This window comes from Haematobia irritans, chromosome 5 (assembly GCF_050003625.1).
Source record: "Haematobia irritans isolate KBUSLIRL chromosome 5, ASM5000362v1, whole genome shotgun sequence".
NCBI classification, from domain to species: domain Eukaryota; kingdom Metazoa; phylum Arthropoda; class Insecta; order Diptera; family Muscidae; genus Haematobia; species Haematobia irritans.
In genome coordinates, this window is record NC_134401.1 from 24332577 (window position 1) to 24360488 (window position 27912).

The 27912-nt window shown below is 32.1% G+C and overlaps 4 protein-coding genes across 6 annotated transcripts in view; all 4 read right to left on the reverse strand.

Moving 5' to 3' along the window:
• Positions 1-27912, reverse strand: part of mwh (multiple wing hairs) — a 446956-nt gene that overhangs the window by 54405 nt on the left and 364639 nt on the right. The gene's annotated exons all lie outside the window — the stretch shown is intronic.
• LOC142237677 (uncharacterized) lies at positions 368-26137 on the reverse strand. The gene is made up of 8 exons (XM_075309071.1): positions 25694-26137; positions 25299-25337; positions 22771-22846; positions 22410-22450; positions 22090-22341; positions 21652-22046; positions 16590-16708; positions 368-1042 (listed from the first exon to the last, which is right to left on the reverse strand). Exons 1-8 carry the CDS (start codon positions 26115-26117, stop codon positions 502-504), a joined length of 1887 nt encoding a protein of 628 aa, XP_075165186.1. The 5' UTR covers positions 26118-26137; the 3' UTR covers positions 368-501.
• Positions 9381-9891, reverse strand: LOC142237536 (lysozyme 1). The gene has a single exon (XM_075308892.1). It carries the CDS (start codon positions 9861-9863, stop codon positions 9438-9440), a length of 426 nt encoding a protein of 141 aa, XP_075165007.1. The 5' UTR covers positions 9864-9891; the 3' UTR covers positions 9381-9437.
• On the reverse strand, positions 17284-17804 carry LysE (Lysozyme E). The gene has a single exon (XM_075308894.1). It carries the CDS (start codon positions 17765-17767, stop codon positions 17342-17344), a length of 426 nt encoding a protein of 141 aa, XP_075165009.1. The 5' UTR covers positions 17768-17804; the 3' UTR covers positions 17284-17341.

Here is a 27912-nt window from a genome sequence, read left to right on the forward strand (position 1 = left end):
ATTGTTGATTTCCCTGGGGCAGAGTTCGGAAACTCATTATCAAGCCAAGTTTTTGCTTCCACCGTATTTTTTCCCTTCAGAAAACAGTATTTTATCAAAACACGAAATTCCTTTTTTTCCATTTTTTTTCACAATAACAAAAGTTGCTTCACAAAAGACGCTCTATCTCACAAACTATTTGACTTACAGATGTCAAATTTTGACACGAATCATTTGAAGGTTGGTACTATATAAAAATAATATGCATTTAATACTAGCGACGCCATCTATGTGTCAGATCGGGGACTTATCAGCCAACCTGTTAACCTAACTGCTTTGTAATATAACTTATCCAATTTCGACCAATATTTTATATAAAAAACGCATATTTTGCTATGACATCTAATTAAGAATTTATTGCAAATATTTTTTTTTATATTTTCAACATAATTGGAATTCCCAGCTAATGGAACCGTCTTTAATGCTTGGGAAATTGTTTTTTTTTTTTAATATTTTATTTTATTAATATTTTCCCCATATTCCATGCAATGGAGAGCAATAGTCATCCGACATGAGAAAGCAGTCATCAATGCTTGGCAAATTACCATTACAATATTTCCAAGTGGTCCAGGCCTCAAATCCAGTGTCAGCTTTAATTTGAAGGGCACACCTAACTGAAATGCTTATGTCATCGGTCAAAAGGTCATCACAATCCACATTACACATGTTGTGGGAGAAATGGCCATTAGATGGTTGACACCAATATCTATCGTTGATTTGAAAGATTCCATAATCATTAGAACCATCGCTATTAGGTGGACCAATAGCTGCCGTGTTATAATCAGATTCACGTTGTGCTATACAGGCCCATCGAGCCAAATCGGACATGGGTACACCCATGTTACGCATTTCGCGTGCCAATCCACAACGGTCTAAAATTCTCCCCTGAGCAAAGGGAAATTCTACCATTGCGAATGCGATAATTAATGCAATTAACAATTTCATGTTAAGCTCTTTTGACGAGGAAATTTCTACTGATAATAGAACAACTGAATATCGAGGTCTTTTATAGGAATTTCAAGATGTTGATGTATGGCCACAAAGAACACTGGTTAACAAGTAACAAAGGTAATCAGATAGTGAAATTCAATAAAATAAAATAAAATAAAATAAAATAAAATTTAATCAAATTAACTCGTTGTGCTACACAGGCACCAGCAGGGCTGCCAATAAAATTTCAAGAAAATAATTCCGAAGGAATCGTTATAATCTTCACTTCTATTTTAAAAATCGTCAAAAATCTCTAATGTAATTAACATTAAAACAAATTATTTTTTGCTTAAAAGCAAAATTATTAACTTCATTTCATCAACAAAAGCATAATGAATTCAGTTTTGTAGAAATAACATAAAAAAAAAAAAACATTTTTATGATTAGATTTAAGTTTTTATTTAAAAATAAAAATAAAGATCTTTAATATTTACGTATATAATCGGGCACAGATTTTCCAAAATTTAATCATAAAACACGTATTGGTTGACTCTCTAATTAAGAGGTACAATTGTCTATAGAAATACAATTTTAACAAAATCTTCTATAGAAATAAAATTTTGACAAATTTTTCTATAAAAATAAAATTTTGACAAATTTTTCTATAGAAATAAAATTTCGACAAAATTTTCTATAAAATTTTGACGAAATTTTTTATAAAAATAAAATTTTGATAAAATTTTCTGAAGAAATAAAATACTGACAAAATTTTCTATAGAAATAAAATGTTGACAAGATTTTCTCTAGAAATAAAATTTTGACAAAATTTTCTATAGAAATGAAATCTTGACAAACTTTTCTATAGGAATAAAATTTTGACAAAATTTTCTATAGAAGTAAAACTTTGACAAAATTTTCCATAGAAATAAAATGTTGACAAAATTTTCTATAAAAATAAAATTTTGACAAAATTTTCTATGGAAATAAAATTTTGACAAAATTCTCTATAGAAATAAAGTTTTGACAAAATTTTCTATAAAATTAAATTTTTACAAAATTTTCTATAGAAATACAATTTCGACAAAATTTTCTATAGAAATAAAATTTTGACAAAATTTGCTATAGAAATAAAGTTTTGACAAAATTTTCTATAGAAATAAAGTTTTGACAAAATTTTCTATCGAAATAAAATTTTGACAAAATTTTCTATAGAAATAAAATGTTGACAAAATTTTCTATAGAACTAAAATTTTGACAAAATTTTCTTTAGAAATAAAATTTTGACAAAATTTTCTATAGAAATAAATTTTTTACAAAATTTTGACAAAATTTTCTATCGAAATAAAATTTGGACACAATTTTCTATATAAATAAAATTATGACAAAATTCCCATAGAAATAACATTTCGACGAAATTTTCTATAGAAATAACATTTTGACAAAATTTTCTATAGAAATAAAATTTTGACAAAATTTTCTATAGAAATAAAATGTTGACAAAATTTTCTATAAAAATACAATTTTGACAAAATTTTTTATAGAAGTAAAACTTTGACAAAATTTTCTATAGAAATAAAATTTTGACAAAATTTTTTATAGAAGTAAAACTTTGACAAAATTTTCTATAGAAATAAAATTTTGCCAAAATTTTCTATAGAAATAAAATTTTGACAAAATTTTCTATAGAAATAAAATTTTGACAAAATTTTCTATCGAAGTAAAATTTTGACAAAATTTTCTATAGAAATAAAATTTTGACAAAATTTTCTATAGAAATAAAATTTTGACAAAATTTTCTACAGAATAAAATTTTTTACAAAATTTTGACAAAATTTTCTATAGAAATAAAATTTGGACAACATTTTCTATAGAAATAAAATTTGGACACAATTTTCTATAGAAATAAAATGTTGACAAAATTTTCTATAGAAATAAAATGTTGACAAAATTTTCTATAGAAATAAAATTTTGACAAAATTTTTTATAGAAGTAAAACTTTGACAAAATTTTCTATAGAAATAAAATTTTGCCAAAATTTTCTATAGAAATAAAGTTGTGACAAAATTTTCTATAGAAATAAAATTTTGACAAAATTTTCTATCGAAGTAAAATTTTGACAAAATTTTCTATAGAAATAAAATTTTGACAAAATTTTCTACAGAATAAAATTTTTTACAAAATTTTGACAAAATTTTCTATAGAAATAAAATTTGGACAACATTTTCTATAGAAATAAAATTTGGACACAATTTTCTATATAAATAAAATTTTGACAAATTTTTCTATAGAAATAACATTTTGACAAAATTTTCTATAGAAATAAAATTTTGACAAAATTTTCTATAGAAATAAAATGTTGACAAAATTTTCTATAGAAATAAAATGTTGACAAAATTTTCTATAGAAATAAAATTTTGACAAAATTTTTTATAGAAGTAAAACTTTGACAAAATTTTCTATAGAAATAAAATTTTGCCAAAATTTTCTATAGAAATAAAATTTTGACAAAATTTTCTATAGAAATAAAATTTTGACAAAATTTTCTATCGAAGTAAAATTTTGACAAAATTTTCTATAGAAATAAAATTTTGACAAAATTTTCTACAGAATAAAATTTTTTACAAAATTTTGACAAAATTTTCTATAGAAATAAAATTTGGACAACATTTTCTATAGAAATAAAATTTGGACACAATTTTCTATAGAAATAAAATGTTGACAAAATTTTCTATAGAAATAAAATTTTGACAAAATTTTTTATAGAAGTAAAACTTTGACAAAATTTTCTATAGAAATAAAATTTTGCCAAAATTTTCTATAGAAATAAAGTTGTGACAAAATTTTCTATAGAAATAAAATTTTGACAAAATTTTCTACAGAATAAAATTTTTTACAAAATTTTGACAAAATTTTCTATAGAAATAAAATTTGGACAACATTTTCTATAGAAATAAAATTTGGACACAATTTTCTATATAAATAAAATTTTGACAAATTTTTCTATAGAAATAAAATTTGGACACAATTTTCTATATAAATAAAATTTTGACAAAATTTGCTATAGAAATAAAGTTTTGACAAAATTTTCTATAGAAATAAAATTTTGACAAAATTTTCTATCGAAATAAAATTTTGACAAAATTTTATATAGAAATAAAATTTTGACAAAATTTTCTATAGAAAGAAATTTTTGCCAAATTTTCTACAGAATAAAATTTTTTACAAAATTTTCTATAGAAATAAAATTTGGACAACATTTTCTATAGAAATAAAATTTGGACACAATTTTCTATATGAATAAAGTTTTGACAAAATTTTCTATAGAAATAAAATTTGGACACAATTTTCTATAAAAATACAATTTTGACAAAATTTTTTTATAGAAGTAAAACTTTGACAAAATTTTCTATAGAAATAAAATTTTGACAAATTTTCTATAGAAATAAAATTTTGACAAATTTTTTTGTAGAAATAAAACGTTAACAAAATTTTCTATAAATTCAATATAAAAAATTTCATTCGAATAACACAATATTTTTTTTTTTTTATATACTAACCACAAAAAATTTGATCAACAACGTCAAAATAAATTGTTTTAATTAGGTAGATTTTTGGTAAATTTTTCTTCAAATTTTTGGTGGATTATTTTTGGCACGAGTGGCAACCGTGATGTCAAATGAGGTATAGCTCCTATATGTATGAAATTTCCTGCAAAAACATTTTTTTGCTGGCTTTAAACGTGTAAACGAACTGCTTCTATTAAAAATGTTTGAACGGAGCTAATATCGTCATTTTGGGGCAAAAATCGAAAAATCGTCATTTGCTATATTTTGAGAAAAAAATCGGCAAAATTGGCAGCGCTGGGTGGAAGTTATAAATATATGAATGTTCCCAATATAAGTTTGTTTTTTATTTTTTATTTTAAGTCTATTTGGTTGTAGACTAGTGTATTTGGAATAAAAGTAAGGTAACTTCCCTTTCTTTAATGTGATAATACATAAGTGACTCACAATTTAACGCATTCATATTTCAACAAATTACAATGTTTTCTTATCTCGCTTATCTCGGGTAACTGCCCCGACTTCTAGTGAAATTATTTTTCATTTAATCTATGAATGAACTTTCCTAGTTTAAGTTTGTATATTTATATTATACAGAATGCTAAATTTAACTTATGTTTATTGCAACAAAATTATTTGTTTGTTGTTAAATTTTATTATTTTTTTGCGATATTTTCCACAGCCTAATGAAATTTTCCTGTTCCTAAGTATGTCTCAAACATTTTATGAACTAAACGTGGCTATAAAGTTCAATGACCGTACGAATTAGTTCAATATGAACTAACGCAAAAGAAAATTTTCGTACAATTCCAAAAAATAGCAACAATGAACTACTGTGTGGTTAAAATGGTCATGATTTGTCGCCAATGATTTTCTTCTTTACTATTAGTTAATTTTTTCTTCTTTGAGAGGGTGTAATTTCGTGAACGGCAGTGGAAAAGTACAAGAGGGCATTAAACTTTGCGGCTTTTAACAACGCTTTGTGGAAATCTCAAAATGTGGAGAAGGTAAGTTTAGGTTTAAGTGGCAGCCCGATTAAGTTTCAGACTATTCAGTCCATTGTGATACCACATTTAACTAAAAGTACCTATTACATATGGAAACTTCTAGTTTTAACCACTGAACCTTCTCGATTATTTTCTTCTGTTGAACCAACCAGATTGTTCCAAAAACATTAAGAGACTGCTTAAGTTAACGTTTTCCAGGTCCGCCAGTAATCTAAAGCTATATGCCCATAAAATGTGTTTAATTGATTCCTTTTCCTCCGCATCATGACAGCTAATACAATAGTCATTATACTTCGCGCCAATAGTTTTTGCAAAATCGCCTATCAGGCAGCGACCCGTTATAGCAGATATCAGGAGTCATATCTGACGTCTGGAGAACACTAGCATATCTAGTGTGCGGTTTAAGTTCAAATGGGGCACTTGCAATTCTCCCATCGAACATTTGCCATCATAACAGCCTTCTCACGCAGTATGAGCTTGCAGGTAGCCAGGGGCATAACAACAGATTCTAGTTCCCCTGGAATAGGTAAGGTAGTCCCTAGCCTTGCCAACTCATCCGCTTCGCAGTTCCCCGGTATGTTCCTATGGCCAGGCACCCATATTAGGTGAATATTGTGCTGCTCAGCCATCTCATTGAGAGATTTGCGGCAGTCGATGGCCGTTTTCGAGTTAAGGAACACAGAGTCCAAGGATTTTATTGCTGGTTGACTGTCTGAGTATATATTAATGCCAACATTTTTTGGAACATAACTTCTCAGCCAATTCGCCACCTCTCTTATTGCTAATATTTCAGCCTGAAAAACACTACTGTGATTGGATAATCTTTTCGCTATTCGAAATTCCAGATCTTTAGAATATACTCCGAAACCCACTTGTCCATCCAATTTGGAGCCATCAGTGTAGAAATCTATATTTCGTTTATTCCCCGGGGCCTGTGAGCACCACGCCTCACTTTGGGAATTAGAGCTTCAAACTTTTTGTCGAAAAGTGGTGTCGCCAAAGTATAATTCACTACGTTAGGCACATCTGGCATTATTTTGAGGACCGACCTGTGACCGTAACTTTTTTCCGAACACAAGCACGCCATACGCTGAACTTTGTTAGCAATATTTCGATGTGTTACAAACGGAATGACAAAAGTTAATATACCCCCCATCCTATGGTGGAGGGTATAAAAAGTGGGGACTAAAAACAAAAATTGCGCATTGGTTATACACGGCAGTGGTTAGACCTATAATGCTGTATGGTGTTGTAGTCTGGTGGCCGGCACTTCAACAGCCAACAAGTTTGGACAAAGTTCAGCGTATGGCGTGCTTGTGTATCTCAGGCGCATTCAGTAAGACAGGAACAAATTCCCTTAATGTCATACTGCATCTATTGCCATTAGACATTTTGGCCAAACAGTCAGCTGCAATAACGGCTGTACGGTTGCGCGAGCTATCGCTGTGTTCGGAAAAAAGTTACGGTCACAGTTCGGTCCTCAAAATAATGCCAGATGTGCCTAACGTAGTGAATTATACTTTGGCGACACCACTTTTCGACAAAAAGTTTGAAGCTCTAATTCCCAAAGTGAGGCGTGGTGCTCACAGGCCCCGGGGAATAAACGAAATATAGATTTCTACACTGATGGCTCCAAATTGGATGGACAAGTGGGTGTCGGAGTCTATTCTAATGATCTGGAACTTCGAATAGCGAAAAGATTACCTAATCACTGTAGTGTTTTTCAAGCTGAAATATTAGCAATAAGAGAGGTGGCGAATTGGCTGAGTAGTAATGTTCCAAAAAATGTGGGCATTAATATATACTCAGACAGTCAACCTGCAATAAAATCCTTGGACTCTGTGTTCCTCAACTCGAAAACGGTCATCGACTGCCGCAAATCTCTCAATGAGATGGCTGAGCAGTACAATATTCACCTAATATGGGTGCCTGGCCATAGGAACATACCGGGGAACTGCGAAGCGGATGAGTTGGCAAGGCAAGGGACTACCTTACATATTCCAGGGGAACTAGAATCTGTTGGGATGCCCCTGGCTAGCTGCAAGCTCATGCTGCGTGAGAAGGCTGTTATGATGGCAAATGTTCGATGGGAGAATTGCAAGGGTTGTAACGACACCAAGCAAATATGGCCCCATTTAAACTTAAACCGCACACTAGATATGCTAGTGTTCTCGAGACGTCAGATATCACTCCTGATATCTGCTATAACGGGTCGCTGCCTGATAGGTGATTTTGCAAAAACTATAGGCGCGAAGTATAATTACTATTGTATGAGCTGTCATGATGCGGAGGAAAAGGGATCAATTAAACACCTCTTGTGTGAGTGCCCTGCATTTTGTGTAAAGCGCAAGCAACTTTTAGGAACATATAGCTTCAGATTACTGGCGGATCTGGAAAACGTTACCTTAAGCAGTCTGCTAATGTTTTTGGAACAATCTGGTGGGTTCAACAAAGGAAAATAATCGAGAAGGTTCAGCGGTTAAAACTAGAAGTGGCCATATGTAATAGGTACTTTTAGTTAATGTGGTATCACAATGGACTGAATAGTCTAAGTGAGCCTGAATCTTAATCGGGCTGCCACTGTAAACTAACCTAACCTAACCAAACCATAGCGCAAACAGTGTTAAAATTATAGATTTGAATGGATTCTTAACAAATAATCGAGCTTACAAGTTGAATATAATATATGTGGGCAATTTTTCTTTTGTTTTTCATAACATTAACGCCTAAAATTATGCATGGAAACGTTTCTATAGTTGTTAAACCGGGTTAGTCTTCCGAATATTGAATTTCAAAGCGTTTTAACTCAATGGAAATAAAATTACTTTTAGACTACCCAGAAAAAAAGTGTCACCAAAAAGTAGTGAAAATGTTATTTTTTAATACGTAAGTGGTGCAAAATTGGCGCAAAAGCGATTTTCCATTTCAACAGCCGTTGCACAGAATTTGCATTACTTCTTAAGGAGTAATTCGAATTCAGTGTTTTGCCTAATAAATATTTTTTTATGAATTTTAACGCATTCTAACGCTTGTCTGCAACGTTTGACCTTAAATATGTTCAAAAATGCGCAATGCTTCTCGATTGGATTAAATAGTTTTTCGATAAAATTTTAATAATTTGTACAATTTTATAATTTTTTTTTTACCCCATTTGAAACAAAAAAAAAAACTAAAATTACCCATTAAAAATATGAAAAAAGCGATATATAAAATATTGAACTAACCCCCATTTTCATGAAGCTCCGTTAGTGCTACGTTAGCTAACGAACTTGTAAACCATACTATGGACATTTCTGTCACCTTGCCTATATATTCCATATGTTAGGAACTTAACTGCTGAAAACTTTTCTGTTAAATTTATCAGGAGAGAAGATATTTGCAATTTACTTTCTGTTAACTGGCAGTTAAGGCCTAACGGAGATACATAAAAATGGCCGTAAAAGAATTTTCTGTGTAATTAAAATAAAGAACATCTTTGGGAGGATATTTTTGGAAGTACTTTTTAAATTGTGCCTTTGGAACAATTTCCAATTTTTTTGCTGGGTAGTTAAGATCTGAAATAAAAAAATACTTGATATGATACATATAATAAAAATGCGTTTAATTGTTGATTTTTTTTTCATGAAAAACTGTGCCACTTTTTAAAATGAGTGCCACCTTTTAAGGCTTTAAGACACTTTTTGTGGCACTTTCCAGAAATTCTCAACGGTAACGCCGGCAGTAGGTAAAGATTTGTGTGCAAAACTTTATGGAGTGAAGTATTTATTTTTGTTAAGGTGGAGCAACCCTACTTAGCACTTTCAATTTAACCTAAAACCTTGATATTGAAACCCAAAATGATTCATTTTACAGTGCAATTATGATTTTTATTCAAAAAAATGTAATAGGTGAAACAAACAGCTTAGAAGCAGCTATCAATGCTGGGCAAGCTACCGCTGCAGTATTTCCAGGTAGACCAGGCGGTCCAGCCTTGTTGAGACTTGATCTTGCGGGCACAGGTAACGGAATTGCTGATGTTATCGGTCAACAAAGCATCGCAAGACAACTTGCATTCGTTGTAGGAGAAACGACCGTTGGAAGGTTGGCACCAGTAGTAGTTGTTGATTTGGAAGATACCATAATCGTTGGAGCCATTGGAATTGGTGGGACCAACAACATTGGTACGGTAGGAGGATTCGTGTTCAGCAATGCAAGTCCATTGGGGCAATTCGGATTTGGGTACACCCAAGGCATACATTTCCTGGGCCAAGGAACAACGGGTGAAGGTCTTGCCAAAGGCAGGAGCAGCCAAAGCCAAAGCGGCAACCAAAACAATGAAGAATTTCATGATTATTAGCTTGGAACGATAGAATTCAAACTGTGATTTTCTGGGCAATCAATTGAAGGCTTTTATAGTTAAATGATCTATTTGAAATTGTGAAACTTTGCAAAATACTAAAACAAAATTACCATAAGATAAGATAGAATTTGTTTATGGGTATTCTTTTCCCCAATTCTTTTCCATAAACAAAAATACCATTATCATATCTATTCAGCTATCTCCACAAATCTATTGTTGAGCACTTTAGGTCTTGCGACTGAATTAGTTTTATGCGACAAATGTTGGGTTTCAGGTAATGTTGGAGAGGTATTTTTTGAATTGCTTCCCCAAATTGTTATCTATGTTTATTTCTATTGACAAAGTTTGCCAATTTTTGTTAGATAGAAATCTTTAATTCAAAGCAACAAACACAAAATCCTATCGTCAATGAGTTTGTTTCTGACGTTTTTGTATTAAAGGGATTTTCCAAGTGGTCATACGATTGAATTGATTGGTGGTCATCCGATTGAACAGAACGTAGTAGCTACTAAAGTTGTGCGCAGCAAACTTCTTATTTTAGAAAGACACATTATATCTGAGATATATTTCACTCGCATTTATTGGATGATGACTTTTCCAATATGTGTCAGAATTACACCCTCACAAAAAATCGCTTCTGTAACATATACTCCCAAACATATTTTGCTTCAAGCATATACATTTTTGGGTATTGCCCAAACATTTATATGTTTGATCTCTACCAATATATAATATGTTTGAAAGCATATTGGTCTAAACAATATATGTTTGGGTAGTCTAAGTTCCAAACATTTTGTATTTTTGCATCCAAATTCAATAATGTTGTCTTCCAAAAAACAATATGTTATTATGTGACCATATCATATGTTTGGAAGCATTTTGCACCCAAAAATATTATATGCTTAAAAAAATTCTCCCAAACAATATTGTGCTCAAAATTTTATTTATTTATTTATATATTTACAATCATAATGAATTGTGAAAATAAACAGGTAATATAGGTGCTAACAACATAGGTTTTCGACCTGAATGCTCAAAATTTTGTTTCTGCCCAATTGTATATTCCCCGACATCTTTCTCACTTCCACGAGATTTTTTAGTTCTTAGCACCTTTTTCTGTAATACAAACATTATAGAAGAAATTCAATTTTATGATTTTTTTTATTTTAATTTTACCTTTTGCCGGACGGGGATTCGAACAGCGGACCACACAGTTTGTAAGGATTAAAGAAGTAGCTGATCAATTGCCCAAGGAAAAATAAAATGTTAATTTTGTAATAACAAGCAACAACCACCAACCTAATTCAATATCGCTCCCTGTTAAATAGCGCTCCAAGCTACTAAACACATATATGTTTATAGGCTATTTCTAAATTAATATATGTTTGCATTCAAGCATATTATATTTACAAACATTCTATGTCCCAAACATAATATGTTCTAAAATATTAACATATATGTCCCAAACATGTTATGCTAGTTTATGAACATTATATGCTTGCACTCAAAAATATTGTGTTTAAAAATTTGTGTTCCAAACATATAATGTTTATAGCCAAACATATGAAAAACAGTCTTTTTCAACCGTGTAGGACATGGAAACAACGGTAACATAGAGCCGTTCTAAAACGTGGAGCAAAAAGTGTCTTTCTGGATTCGGAACCATTGCAAAATCGAACCAGACACATTGAATTTTATATGGAATTTTCATATGGCAGAAGATTTCAGATTCATTAAATTTGTTGTGCCTTTTTCGGTTTCTAGCTCAAAAAGTACGTTTCCCAAAAAAATCAAACACTGTACGCAAACAAGCAATGAAACTGTTCTTTCTGGATTCAGAACCAATGAATTTTACATGGACTTTTCAGATTCATAAAATTTTTGGTTCCATTTTTCGGTTTTTAACTCAAAAGGTATAAAAAACACTGTAAGCAATAATAATACAAAAAAATGATAATATTTTTTCTGGATTCGGAACTGTTCGGAACAAAATCGAATCAGTGCCAATGAATTTTACATGGACTTTTCATAGAGTGGCAGATTTCAGATTCATAAAATTTTTGGTTCCTTTTTTGGTTTATACATCTAATTAATAGCTGATATGTAGCGAAATAAAGTAAAAATAAAGTAAAAATGTCAAAAAAAAAACAAAGCCATCACACGCTGAACGAAATTGCCTGCGGAGATTTTGGTGGCCATTTGCTCAAGATTCACGTGATTAACACGTGAATCACGTGTGTCAAGAAGAATTCGTGTAACGCGTACACCTCTAGTCCATAGTCTCCGGGCGAAATTTTTGCCTGGCTTTAACTTTTTGCATCATGTTTGTCTCTATAGAAAATGTTCTCATAATTTTATTTCTATAGATTTGTTTTTTCAAAATTGTATTTTTATATGGAAAAATTGGTCCATAATTATATAAAACTCCAATATAAACATATCCTCGGATTTGATCTCCGAAATATCATGTTAGTATATGCATACTTTCGGGCTCCTTTACTTGTTTTTCTCACCTACCATAATGTTTCAATTAAACTTGTATGTCGCCTGAAAGTATGCAACAATTTTCTGTTGTCGGCAACGGGATTAATGCCACGGTTGCTACTCCTGCCAAAAAATAATCTATCATAATTTGAAAAATTCAAAATTGTATTTCTATAGAAAATTTTCTCAAAATTTTATTTCTATAGAACATTTTGACAAAATTTTATTTCTATATACAATTTTCTCAAAATTTTCTTTGCATAGCAAATTTTGTCAAAATTTTATTTCTATAGAAAATTTTGTCAACATTTTATTTCTATAGAAAATTTTCTCAAGTATTTATTTCTATGGAAAATTTTCTAAAAATTTTATTTCTATAGAATATATTTTTTTATACCCTCCATCATAGGATGGGGGTATATTAACTTTGTCATTCCGTTTGTAATACATCGAAATATTGCTCCCAGACCCCATAAAGTATATATATTCTGGGTCGTGGTGAAATTCTGAGTCGATCTAAGCATGTCCGTCCGTCCGTCCGTGTGTTGAAATCACGCTAACTTCCGAACGAAACAAGCTATCGACTTGAAACTTGGCACAAGTAGTTGTTATCGATGTAGGTCGGATGGTAATGAAAATGGGCCATATCGGTCCACTTTTGCGTATAGCCCCCATATAAAGGGACCCTCAGATTTGGCTTGTGCAGCCTCTAAGAGAAGCATATTTCATTTGATCCGGCTGAAATTTGGTACATGGTGTTGGTATATGGTCTCTAACAATCATGAAAAAATTGGTCCACATCGGTCCATAATTATATATAGCCCCCATATAAACCGATCCCCAGATTTGGCTTGCGAAGTCTCCAAGAGAAGCAAATTTCATCCAATCCGGTTGTAATTTTGAACATGGTGTTAGTATATGATCTTTAACAACCGTGCCAGAATTGGTCCATATCGGTCCATAATTATATATAGCCCCCATATAAAACGTTCTCCAGATATGACCTCCGGAGCCTCTTGGAGGAGCAAAATTCATCCGATTCGTTTCAAATTAGGAACGTGGTGTTAGTATATGGTCGCTAACAACCATACCAAAATTGGTCCAATCAAACAAATTGGCCCATATCGGTTCATAATCATGGTTGCCACTAGAGCCAAAAATAATCTACCAAAATTTTATTTATATAGAAAATTTTGTCAAAAGTTTATTTCTATAGAAAATTTTGTTAAAATTTTATTTCTGCAGAAATTTTTGTCAAAATTTTCTTTCTATAGAAAATTTTGTCAAAATTTTTATTTCTATAGAAAATATTGTGAAAATTTTATTTCTATAGAAAATTTTGTTAAAATTTTATTTCTGTAGAAAATTTTGTCAAAATTTTATGTCTACTTTGTCAAACTGAATTATATACGTATTGGATCGATCTTTTTTGATTTAATATATACCACGTATGGACTTGCATACAATTTAGAAGATGGTGTTCGGAGGTTTTAAGATACCTTGCCATCGGCAAGCGTTACCGCAACTTAAGTAATTCGATTGTAGATGGCAGTGTTTAGAAGAAGTTTCTACGCAATCCATGATGGAGGGTACATAAGCTTCGGCCTGGCCGAACTTACGGCCGTATATACTTGTTTAATTTTATTTCTATTGCAAAATTTGTCAACATTTTATTTTTATAGAAAATTTTCTCAAAATTTTCTTTCTATAGAACATTTTGTCAAAATTTTATTTCTTTAGAAAATGTTCTAAAGTATTTATTTCTATGGAAAATTTTTAAAAATTTTTGGGTTTAGTGAACTGCCTGAATTTATTCTGACAATTGGTTGATAGTTTTGGTGCAAGTAGAGGATGCTGATGAGGAATGTGGTAATTCCGAAACGTGCGTCCATCCAACCATCTTGCAGTCTATAGGACTTTGCCAAATAAAATTTGACAAACACTCTTTTCCTCTGTTGGTTAAGCTACTCTTGTAGCTAAATCAACGCAATGGTTTTAAAGCTGAGATCAAAACAACAAATATAAATTTTATTTCTTTAGAAAAATTTGTCAAAATTTTATATCTATAGAAATGTTTCTCATATATTTATTTCTATGGAAAATGTTTAAAACAAATATTTCTATAGAAATATTTGTTAAAAATTTTATTTCTATAGCAAATATTGTCAAAATTGTATTTCTATAGAATATTTTCTCAAGTATTTATTTCTATGGAATTTTTTTTTAACATTTTCCAAATTTTATTTCTATAGAAAAATTTGTCCAAATTTTATTTTTATAGAACACTTTTGAAATTTTTCTATAGAATTTTTTTTTTCACATTTTATTTCTGTGGAATATTTTCTATGGAAAATTTCCTAACCATTTTTTTTCTGTAGCAATTTTTGTCAAAATTTTATTTCTATAGCAAATTTCGTCAAAATTTTATTTTTTAGACAATTTTCTCAAAATTTTCTTTCTATAGAAAATTTTATTTCTTTTGAAAATATTGTCAAAATTTTATTTCTATAGAAAATTTTCTTAAGAATTTATTTCTATGGAAAAATTTTAAAAAATTTATTTCTATAGAAAAATTTGTCAAAATTGTATTTCTTTAGAAATAGATATTTATTACTATGGAAATTTTTTTAAAATTTTTATTGCTATGAAAAATTTTTAAAAATTTTATTTCTATAGAAAATATTGTCAAAACTGTATTTCTATAGAATATTTTCTCAAAGTTTTATTTCTACAGAAATTTTTTTCAAATTTTATTTCTATAGAATATTTTATCAAAATTTTATTTCTATAGAAAATTTCCTCAAAATTTTGTTTCTATAACAAATTTTTTCAAAATTTTATTTCTATTGAAAATTTTGTCAAAATTTTATTTCTATAGAAAATTTTCTTAAGTATTTATTTCTATGGAAAAATTTTAAAAATTTTATTTCTATAGAAAAATTTGTCAAAATTGTATTTCTTTAAAAATAGATATTTATTTCTATGGAAAATTTTTTAAAATTTTTTTTGCTATGGAAAATTTTAAAAAATAGAAAAAATTTTATTTCTATAGAAAATTTTCTTAAGTATTTATTTCTATGGAAAAATTTTAAAAATTTTATTTCTATAGAAAATTTTGTCAAAATTGTATTTCTTTAGAAATAGATATTTATTAATTTGGATTTTTTTGAATTTTTATTTCTATAGAAAATATTGTCAAAATCGTATTTCTATAGAAAATATTGTCAAAACTGTATTTCAATAGAAAATTTTCTCAAAATTTTATTTCTATAGAAAATTTCCTCAAAATTTTATTTCTATAGAAAATTTCCTCAAAATTTTATTTCTATAGAAAATTTTCTCAAAATGTTCTTTCTATAGAAAATATTGTGATAATTGTATTTCTATTTCTACAGAAAATTTTGTCAAAATTATATTTCTATAGAAAACTTTCCCAAAATTGTATTTTTATAGAAAATTGGTTCAAAATTTTATTTCTATAAAAAATTGTGTCAAAATTTTATTTTCACAAAAAATTTGGTATTATGTAAAATTTTATTGGTATAGAAAATTTTCTCAAAATTATATTTTTATAGAAAATTGTCTCAATATTTTATATCTAATTTTGTCAAAATTTTATTGCTACAAAAAATTTCGTCAACACTTGATTTCTATAGAAAATTTTCTCAAAATTTTATTTCTGTAGAAAATGTTCTCAAAATTTTATTTCAATTGTAATTTTATTATTTTTGTAAGGAATGCGAAAAGTGTCACCTTTTATTATCATTGACACATTTTGTGCCCCTTTTTAAAAATTCTCATCTTTATCAACTCGGCTATAACCAAATTGGCATGTTCATGGGAATATGCAATTTCAGTTAACATTTTGATCTAAGGTTAAATACGAGTATCTACAATGATTTATTATCGCTTGAGATAATTTTCATGTTTACATTTATTTCCTAAGAATGAAATACAAATTTCACACATGTAGGTTGAATAGTCCATACCTACGTTACATTCGGAATATTGCAGACATAATTTTACAATGAAGTAGGACGTTTATTAGCATTTCAATTGGAAACATTTATAACAAATGATATCATTTGTATAGACAATAGATAATGATTTCAATTAAATATAAATTGTCAATAATGTGAATAATATTACGAATTGTCTTGTAAATCATTTTTCTAGATTTAAAAAAAAAAAACACGGCAACGGTATTTTTATATATTTTCCAACAATTACCTGAGGACAGTTGGTTGTTGATTGATAAATTGGATGTTATTCCACAAAAATTTCTCTTTAAGGCCATCCCGGGATGTTCTATTAATTTTTCCACTTCCGCTAAGGTTTTTTGGACCAGTCTTAGAAAATACAGTCGTAGAAAATACATTCATTTCAGATGATTAAAAATTTGCACAATTTCCGGATCACTAGCATTGGTGCCACTCGACTAAAAAATAATCTACCAATATTTTATGAAAATTCTACCAACTATAAAAAAATCTCCAAAAATTTATTCGAGCTTATTGGACAAGAAGATTAAGTGAAATTGATACTATTAGTTACTGAAAAGAAAATGCCAGATACCAATCTCGCAAGCCTGATTATACATGTGTTTCAGTGTTGGCCAATACACATTTCCCTAGTCTTTAGTAAGATTTGGCGGGGTGAGATGATTCAATTTGGGTCTTTTATGTTAATTCCATATGGAAATTACATACGAGAATTATTCTTCCCAAATTCAACCGTTTTTTCACAACCACATGTTTTCGTATAACTTCAATCTCATTTCAGTTCATTTTGAAGAGTTGATTAATCGTAACTAAAGGGAAGTTATTAACAAAAAAAACAACAGTAAATATACGAAACTTCATCTTTTAGGCCACAACGGTACTCATCCAGAAGAACCAAAATTATTAAAAACAGCCAATAAAAATAGGTTTGGAAATCGTTTAGAAATTTATTTAAAAATTGTTTTTGGTAAAACAAACAGCTTAGAAGCAGCTATCAATGCTGGGCAAGCTACCGCTGCAGTATTTCCAGGTAGACCAGGCGGTCCAGCCTTGTTGAGACTTGATCTTGCGGGCACAGGTAACGGAATTGCTGATGTTATCGGTCAACAAAGCATCGCAGGACAATTTGCATTCGTTGTAGGAGAAACGACCGTTGGAAGGTTGGCACCAGTAGTAGTTGTTGATTTGGAAGATACCGTAATCGTTGGAGCCATTGGAATTGGTGGGACCAACAACATTGGTACGGTAGGAGGATTCGTGTTCAGCAATGCAAGTCCATTGGGGCAATTCGGATTTGGGTACACCCAAGGCATACATTTCCTGGGCCAAGGAACAACGGGTGAAGGTCTTGCCAAAGGCAGGAGCAGCCAAAGCCAAAGCGGCAACCAAAACAATGAAGAATTTCATGATTATTAGCTTAGAACGAAAAAATTCAAACTATGATTTTCTGATGGTCTATGCAAGGGTTTTTATATAAAAAAAAAAAACAGACATTTAATTCCAAACAAACTTCCAATCAATATAAACAAAATGTAGTGAGATATGAGATTAGATAGATATGGTTATTGTGTCTTATGCCAAAAAGAAAAAAGAAATTGAACCACTTAAGTATTATCTTTCAAACATACGATGGTTTGGAAATATTTTTATTAACAAAAAAATAATTAATATATTTAGATTATGGGTATTTGTATAGAATTATATTTTTAGCGATCTAATGGGAAGATCTAAAACATCTGGTCAATATTTATGTTTTGTATAATATTTTGGGGAAACCATAGTGAATAGCGATAGTGAAATAAATAATGCAAGCATATGGTCTAAAACTTAAAAACTGATTTAAATCAAGAACCCAAGTATTGGCAAGTTATTGACAATTATGGTGCCATTTTAAAGTACTCTTCACTTTATCTTTGCCATAATTTGTATGTGTATAAGCTTACCGCAAGTTTTCTATTTGAATGTTCATTTAACACGTATTACCTGGAAAGAGGAAAATATTCGAACATTAAATTAAATACTAAATAATAATTTAATCTACTAAGCTTAAAAATTTCAAATATATGAATCGTAGAAAAAAATTAAAAAACCAAAAAATTAAATGCTAAATAAGAACATTGTTTTTAAAAAATAGGCCTCAATCACTTAAAATACACTGGAAAAGGGACTGCCAGGTTCCAAAGATTATAATAGCCATGGCGATCTTACTCCAGCAAAATTTCGTTCACGTAAAGACATACATTTTTAATTTAATTTTAGTTGATTAAAAAATTACAATTAACTTTTTATTTAATTCATTTAAAAATTTAATTGATATTGATTGTCACAAAAGATTAATTGTTTAATAGGTTCAATCAAAAATTTAATTCATGTCGATTGGAAAACCCAGTTTTTTTAAATCAACATCGATTACTTTGTTTTTATTTTCTATAGAAGTAAAATTTGGAAAAAAATTTCTATAGAAATAAAATTTTAACAAAATTTTCTATAGAAATAAAATTTTGACAAAATTTTCTATAGAAATAACATTTTGACAAAATTTTCTATAGAAATAAAATTTTGACAAAAGTTTCTATAGAAATAACATTTTGACAAAATTTTCTTTAGAAACAACATTTTAACAAAATTTTCTATAGAAGTAACATTTTGACAAAATTTTATATAAAAATAAAATTTTGGTAAATTATTTTTCGCTCGAGTGGCAACCATGATTATGAACCGATATGGACCAATTTTTGTGTGATTGGGGATCGGCTATATATAACTATAGACCGATATGGATTTGGCATGGTTATTAGCGGCCATATACTAACACCACGTTTCAAATTTGCTCCTCCAAAAGGCTCCGGAGATCAAATCTGGGGACCGGTTTATATGGGGGCTATATATAATTATGAGCCGATATGGACCAATTTTTGCATGGTTGTTAGAGACCATATGCTAACACCACGTACCAAATTTCAACCGAATCGGATGAATTTTGCTCCTGCAAGAGGCTCCGGAGGTCAAATGAAATTTGCTTCTCTTAGAGGATCCGCAAACCAAATCTGGGGTTAGGTTTATATGGGGGCTATATATAATTATGAACCGATATGGACCAATTTTTGCATGGTTGCTAGAGACCATATACTAACACCACGTACCAAATTTCAACCGGATCGGATGAATTTGGTATTCTAAGAGGCTCCGTAGGTCAAATCTGGGGATCGGTTTATATGGGGGCGATATATAATTATGGAGCGATATGGACCAATTTTTGCATGGTTGTTAGAGACTATATACTAACACCACGTATCAAATTTCAACCGGATCGGATGGATTTTGCTCCTGCAAGAGGCTCCGGAGGTCAAATCTGGGGATCGGTTTATATGGGGGCTATATATAATTATGAACCGATATGGACCAATTTTTGCATGGTTGCTAGAGACCATATACTAACACCACGTACCAAATTTCAACCGGATCGGATGAATTTGGTATTCTAAGAGGCTCCGTAGGTCAAATCTGGGGATCGGTTTATATGGGGGCGATATATAATTATGGAGCGATATGGACCAATTTTTGCATGGTTGTTAGATAGCATATGCTAACACCACGTACCAAATTTCAACCGAATCGGATGAATTTTGCTCCTGCAAGAGGCTCCGGAGGTCAAATCTGGGGATCGGTTTATATGGGGGCTATATATAATTATGAACCGATATGGACCAATTTTTGCATGGTTGCTAGAGACCATATACTAACACCACGTACCAAATTTCAACCGGATCGGATGAATTTGGTCTTCTAAGAGGCTCCGGAGATCAAATCTGGGGACCGGTTTATATGGGGGCTATATATAATTATGAACCGATATGGACCAATTTTTGCATGGTTGTTAGAGACCATATACTAACACCACGTACCAAATTTCAACCGGATCGGATGAATTTGGTCTTCTAAGAGGCTCCGGATATCAAATCTGGGGACCGGTTTATATGGGGGCTATATATAATTATGAACCGATATGGACCAATTTTTGCATGGTTGTTAGAGACCATATGCTAACACCACGTACCAAATTTCAACCGAATCGGATGAATTTTGCTCGTGCAAGAGGCTCCGGAGGTCAACTCTGGGGATCGGTTTATATGGGGGCTATATATAATTATGAACCGATATGGACCAATTTTTGCATGGTTGCTAGAGACCATATACTAACACCGCGTGCCAAATTTCAACCGCATCGGATGAATTTTGCTCCTCTAAGGGGCTCCGTAGGTCAAATCTGGGGATCGGTTTATGTGGGGGCTATATATAATTATGGACCGATTTTTGCATGGTTGTTAGAGACCATATACTTACACCATGTAACAAATTTCAGCCGGATCGGATGAAACATGATACTCTTATGGGCTCCGCAAGCCAAATCTGGGGGTCCGTTTATATGGGGGCTACACGTAAAAGTGAACCGATATGGCCCATTTGCAATACCATCCAACCTACAGCAATAGCAACTACTTGTGCCATGTTTGAAGTCGATAGTTTGTTTCGTTCGGAAGTTAGCGTGATTTCAACAGACGGACGGACATGCTCAGATCGACTCAGAATTTCACCACGACCCAGAATATATACAGTATGTCAAGAAAGTGTTTTGACAATAGGATAAAAATTATGTTTTGTTCCAAAATTAAATATAATGAAATTAAAAAAAAAAAAAAAACTTTTTATTCAATTATTTATTTATTATTATATTTTATGATTTATTATTTATTTTATTCTATTATTTCTGGAATTTGAAATATTTGGCTATGTCAAAAGACTTTCTTGACATACTGTATACTTTATGGGGTCTTAGAGCAATATTTCGATGTGTTACAAACCGAATGACAAAGTTAATATACCGCCCATCCTATGGTGGAGGGTATAAAAAATAGGAAAATTCTGAACTTCTTTTTGAGAAATTTGTATTTATGGAACTTTTATTGGGGAAATTTTAAACTACACCATACTCGTTTTCATGATATTAAATAAATTTAAATTGACTTTAGTACTCCACGTGTTTGAGTGCATCAATCAAATTTCTAATTAAATTCCTTTTCAATATCAACTTAATCTGAAATTGATCAAAAATCGGGTGATTTTTTTGCTACTGGCTTCAGTGGCTACTACAGTGGAAACAAACAAATATTATAAAAATATAATAATGACGATTGCATTTTTTATCAAGTATTGTCAAATCATAGATGGCAACGTTTTAACGCATTTATTGGGTACCATTACGTATAGTGAAATGAAGTTATTGATTAAACAGTAACCACGGAAATAAGCTGTTCACGAAAACCGAACATATTAACTAACTTAATGCGAATATTAAAATAAACTTTAAATAAGCACTTCAAAGTGATGGAGGCTATAGCAATTAGTACACACCCTATCTTATCTAAAATAACTCGTATATCTAGTATGTGGTTATGTTCACCCCAGGAATTCCTATAAAACCCCTTGCATAGACCATCACAAAAATCATAGTTTGAATTTTTTCGTTCTAAGCTAAAAATCATTATGAAATTCTTCATTGTTTTTGTTGCCGCTTTGGCTTTGGCTGCTCCTGCCTTTGGCAAGACCTTCACCCGTTGTTCCTTGGCCCAGGAAATGTATGCCTTGGGTGTACCCAAATCCGAATTGCCCCAATGGACTTGCATTGCTGAACACGAATCCTCTTACCGTACCAATGTTGTTGGACCCACCAATTCCAATGGCTCCAACGATTATGGTATCTTCCAAATTAACAACTACTACTGGTGCCAACCTTCCAACGGTCGCTTCTCCTACAACGAATGCAAGTTGTCCTGCGATGCTTTGTTGACCGATAACATCAGCAATTCCGTTACCTGTGCCCGCAAGATCAAGTCTCAACAAGGCTGGACCGCCTGGTCTACCTGGAAATACTGCAGCGGTAGCTTGCCCAGCATTGATAGCTGCTTCTAAGATGTTATTAACTAAATAGTTGTTTATAAATAAATTTGTAGTTCTTTTCTAAATATGTGTGTTTTGGTGATGTTCTCACCTTTTTGTAATTTTTTTGGTCCTGGTATAAGGACTTGAAGGCTAATTTAATTAAAATGAGGTCAAAGATATTTTTTCATTGATGTAGCGAAATATTTTCTTTAAGAAAATGTAAATTTTCGTTAATAGTATAAACGATTTCGTAAAAGTCGAGAAAAATTTATAAAAATAACGAAAAAGTGCGTGCTAGAGTATAAGGGATACAATTAACGTGGGTGGCTAATATAGGATTTACTGGGGCGGTAAATGCACAACACCACCGCTTGACATGGATAATTCCGAATGTATTGTACATGCGTGCAGGGCTTGGTCCGTCCGTCCATCGAACGGACAACAACATAGAAACGGATAGACGGACGCACCGCCCCGTGTAGGAATTTACAATCCCTTTGGAATTGTCTTCTAATATTTGCGACCACCGTCGAAATTTATCACTTTCTGTGTGTGTTTACCATATACCGAAAATAAATAAATAACAGTTGAAATTGTTCCAACGAATATTTTCATTGGCATAAAGAACACTGTTATTACGACAATGAACATGTTCATTTATAATTACATTTCATTATTAATTTCGTTATTTAATAAAAACAAAATCACTACAACAAGGAAAAGTTTCATTTTATTTTTGTGATATTGTTTCGTTGGCTCAATTTTAATGATAAATTTCATTAACAATGCCAAGTTTTTTTGTACTAATCTGTCAACTGCGAGTTATATCCCCTGAGTGAGAAATATTAGTCTTAGACCACATATTACACTTTGTGATCAACCCAGAATCAGTTACTTTTCATTTATCCAGTTATTATATTGTGGTTCCACAAGTGGTGATCAAATAAGCGGCCCTACTAAATAACGCACCAATGAAATAAAATCCCAAAAAGAAATTTCATTTTCAATCCCAAGGGAGTACATAAGAGAATCTCAAGGGAGTACATAAGAGATTTATTTCAGTTTGGGAGTCCACTTAACGACTCTACATAGATAAATACAATTTTGAAAATGGCTTATAAATAAATTTAAAATTAAAGTGAATTCATATATCGATTAAACAATTACGAAAAAGACGAAAATTAAGCGATTCCACTTTGAGATCGTGAAACATGTCCACATAAGAAACTCGTAAATCCCTGCGGAAGGACAAAGATATTTTTTCAAGGCAAATTTTCATAGAGCCTAGACTATGAAGGCCCAACTTCTAAAGGGTGATACGGTCAAAATTTGGTCAATATAAACTTGACGTATTTCTTTCAATTTTGCATTTAAAAAACCTGAACACCCCTCATTTTGAAGGTGTGTGTGTAGAATATTGCTCCTATTTTGATTTTGGAATTCACTCTTCAGTTGTCAAAATGCCGTCCAAGCAAGAAGAGCAGCGTATCAAAATTTTGCTCGCGCATCGTGAAAATCCGAGCTACTCGCACGCAAAGCTGGCAAAATCGCTAAAAGTTGCCAAATCAACCGTTACAAATGTAATTAAAGTGTTTGGGGAACGTTTGTCGACAGCCAGGAAGTCTGGATCGGGGGGAAATCGAAAACCGAAAGCCGCTGTGACGACAAAGATAGTTGCCGCTAGTTTCAAGCGAAACCCTAACCTCTCTCTCCGAGATGCCGCAAATAAGCTGGGAGGTTCGTCTACAACTTTGTGCATCGAGCCAAAAAAAAACCAGCCGGACTATCGACTTACAAGAAGGTAGTGACTCCAAATCGCGACGATAAACAAAATACGACGGCCAAAGCGCGATCCCGGAGGCTGTACACGACGATGCTGACGAAGTTTGACTGCGTGGTAATGGACGACGAAACCTACGTCAAAGCCGACTACAAGCAGCTTCCGGGACAGAAGTTTTATATGGCAAAAGGAAGGTGAAAGGTAGCAGATATTTTCAAGCACATAAAACTGTCAAAGTTCGCAAAGAAATATCTGGTTTGGCAAGCCATCTGTACCTGTGGCTTGAAAAGCAGCATTTTCATAGCTTCCGGGACTGTCAAACAAGAAATTTACGTGAAAGAGTGTTTGAATAAACGTCTGCTGCCTTTCCTGAAGAAACACGATTGTTCCGTACTGTTTTGGCCGGATTTGGCATCTTGCCATTACGGTAAAAAGGCCATGGAGTAGTACGCCGCCAACAACGTGCAGGTGGTTCCCAAGGACAAGAACCCTCCCAACACGCCAGAGCTCCGCCCAATTGAGAAATACTGGGCTATTGTCAAGCGGAACCTAAAGAAGACCAAAAAAACTGCTAAGGACGAGCAGCAGTTCAAGGCAAACTGGCTTTCTGCGGCGAAGAAGGAGGACAAGGTGGCTGTACAAAATCTGATGGCAGGTGTCAAGCGTGAGGCCCGGAAATTCGGATTTGGAATAGCGAAAGCCTAACTGAATATTTTTCCTGAATTTTATACTAATTGAACTTGAAAAAGAAATTTAATTTGATTTTTTAAATAAACGATTTCACCGATTCACACGCGTTTTCCCTTGACCAAATTTTGACCGTATCACCCTTTATCAGATTGGATGAAAGCATTACTTTTTGTTCAAATTTTTGTGGCATTATGGCATCAAGTTTTGGGATTTAAATTCGGTGTTCTGGGGCTATATTTCATTATGAAATAAGACGCCATTTTTTAGGGTATAGTTTTTGGTATGATTTCATTAAGGGTTTTTGTTTTTGATAGAGTCGCTGGATCTGCCAAATTTGACCGTGGCATGGTGACACATACATCCCCATATTCAAAGGACGTTTTCAGTGTGCAGCTCACTGCTTGGAAGGTTCAATGGATCGCTGGTGTTATTAGCAGATACATATTTTGTCGAAAGTCGAATTGCGTTTACACTGCATCAATCATTGGCGTCTATTGTCAGGATTATCCAGAGAAATTTTTGGAATGCCTATGGTCTTAGAAATCTCCAGCGCCATCAATAGAGGATCTGGCATAACCAAAAACGAAGTGCGAAGGACAAGAATCGTGCTACTCCGCATCCAGACGCTTTTAGATTACGCTGGTCTATTTAACTTCTAAAAACAAATATCGAATTCATTGATATTGCTCATTTTTCAGTTTCATACAAATCTCAAATTTAAAAAAAGACCCTCAAATTTAAGAAAATTAAGAAAGACATTTAAAATTAAGAAAATTTTAAGTTCTCCCCTACAAAGTTTCTGATTTTGATAGTTTACTGTTGTTTCATCTCGTCTGTAATTTATAATAAAATAAAAAATATATATTTTTTTGACAACGACTACAAATTTATTTAAAAAGTGTTTTTGGTAAAACCAACAGCTTAGAAGCAGCTATCAATGCTGGGCAAGCTACCGCTGCAGTATTTCCAGGTAGACCAGGCGGTCCAGCCTTGTTGAGACTTGATCTTGCGGGCACAGGTAACGGAATTGCTGATGTTATCGGTCAACAAAGCATCGCAGGACAACTTGCATTCGTTGTAGGAGAAACGACCGTTGGAAGGTTGGCACCAGTAGTAGTTGTTGATTTGGAAGATACCATAATCGTTGGAACCATTGGAATTTGTGGGACCAACAACATTGGTACGGTAGGAGGATTCGTGTTCAGCAATGCAAGTCCATTGGGGCAATTCGGATTTGGGTACACCCAAAGCATACATTTCCTTGGCCAAGGAACAACGAGTGAAGGTCTTGCTAAAGGCAGGAGCAGCCAAAGCCAAAGCGGCAACCAAAACAATGAAGAATTTCATGATTATTAGCTTAGAACGAAAAAATTCAAACTATGATTTTGTGATGGTCTATGCAGGGTTTTTATATAAAAAACAGGCATTTAATTCCAAACAAACTTCCAATCAATATAAACAAAATATATTGAGATTAGATAGATATGGTTATTGTGTCGTATGCCAAAAATAAAAGAGAAATTGAACCACTTAAACATTATCTCTTAAACTTACGATGGTTTGAAAACATTTTATTTAAAAAAAAATTAATTAATATTTTTAGATTATGGTTATATGTATTGAATTATATTTTTAGTCATCTAATGGGAAGATCTAAAACATCTGGTCAATATTTGTTTTTTTTATGATATTTTTGGAAAACTAACGCCGATAGTGGAAAATAAAAACGCAAATACTTCGTCGAAAACTTATGATTTAAATCAATAATAAATAAAGTTTTGACAAGTCATTAGCAATTATGGCGCCATTTTAAAGTAGATACTCTTAACTTTATCTTTGCCATAATTTTTATTGTGTATAAACGTACCACAAGTTGTATATTTGAGTACTATCTGAAATGGAGGCGGGGGATAGTAGAAAATTAATTTAAAAATTAAATAATAAAATTGTTTAAGCTTACAACCCAAGTAATTCTTTAGTAGAACTTTCTAATCAATCCATGGTGGTGGGTACATAAGATTCAGCCTGGTCAAAATTTCGGCCATGTATACTTGTTTTTATCGATGATTGACTAATTATATCGTTATATAAAATTATATCGTTATATAAAACATTCAATTTCCTTTTACTTGCAGCATCACATCTCGCATTTAGCTCACATCCATATAGAAAACTCGGAATAATCACACATTTCGTCAAGAGAATTCGAATATTTAGTGGAGTTAGGTGCTGGATATGCAACAAAGACCTTAGTTTTGAATATGCCTGTCCTATAACATTATTTATATGGTTCGTCCAACTAAGAGTGCTATTTAACGTAATGCCCAAGTTCTTCACTGAGTTCACAATCTCTATCCTCTGGCCGTTGAAATCGATATCACTTGGAAGTTGAAAACCGCGTTTACCCAAAACAAGACATTTGGTCTTCCTGGGGTTACGGTAGAGACCGTTTGCTGTCGCCCATCTCTGAACTGTGGTCAGATCATTTAACAAAGTAGCCTGATCGTAAATTGTCCCAGAATCCCCTGTTATATATGACGTTCATGTCATCGGCATACATGTGTATCCTACAATGGTTCAAACGCAATGGAAGGTCGTTGATATAAACGGAATAAAGCAGGGGACCAAGAACAGATCCCTGGGGAACACCATGTACACATGAACGCACATCAGAGACACATGTCCGATTATGCACAGACTGTGTTCGTTCGCTTAAATAAGAAGTCAGCAGACGGATAGAACGTGAAGAGAAATTGAAGAACTTTCCCAGTTTCAAACGTAATAGGGGATGATTGACGGTGTCGAAAGCTTTCAAATGGTCCAGTAAAACAAGAAACCCAACCTTACCACTGTTTAATTCAGTCCTCAAATCCTCACACACGTCAGTTAGGGCAGTGAGACAGCCATGTCCCGGGCGGAAACCTGATTGTCTAGTCGATATCAAAGAGAATTGCTTCAAGTGTCCCATTATCTCATCATGCAATAACTTCTCAAAGATCTTGGAGATATAAGGCAGAAGAGATATTGGACGATCTTCCGTTACAGACTTCGGAAGAGGAATCACCTTGGCATACTTCCAACTCCTGGGGAAAGAGCTGGTGGTGAGAATGGTGTTGAAAATATAAGCGATAACAGGTTGGCT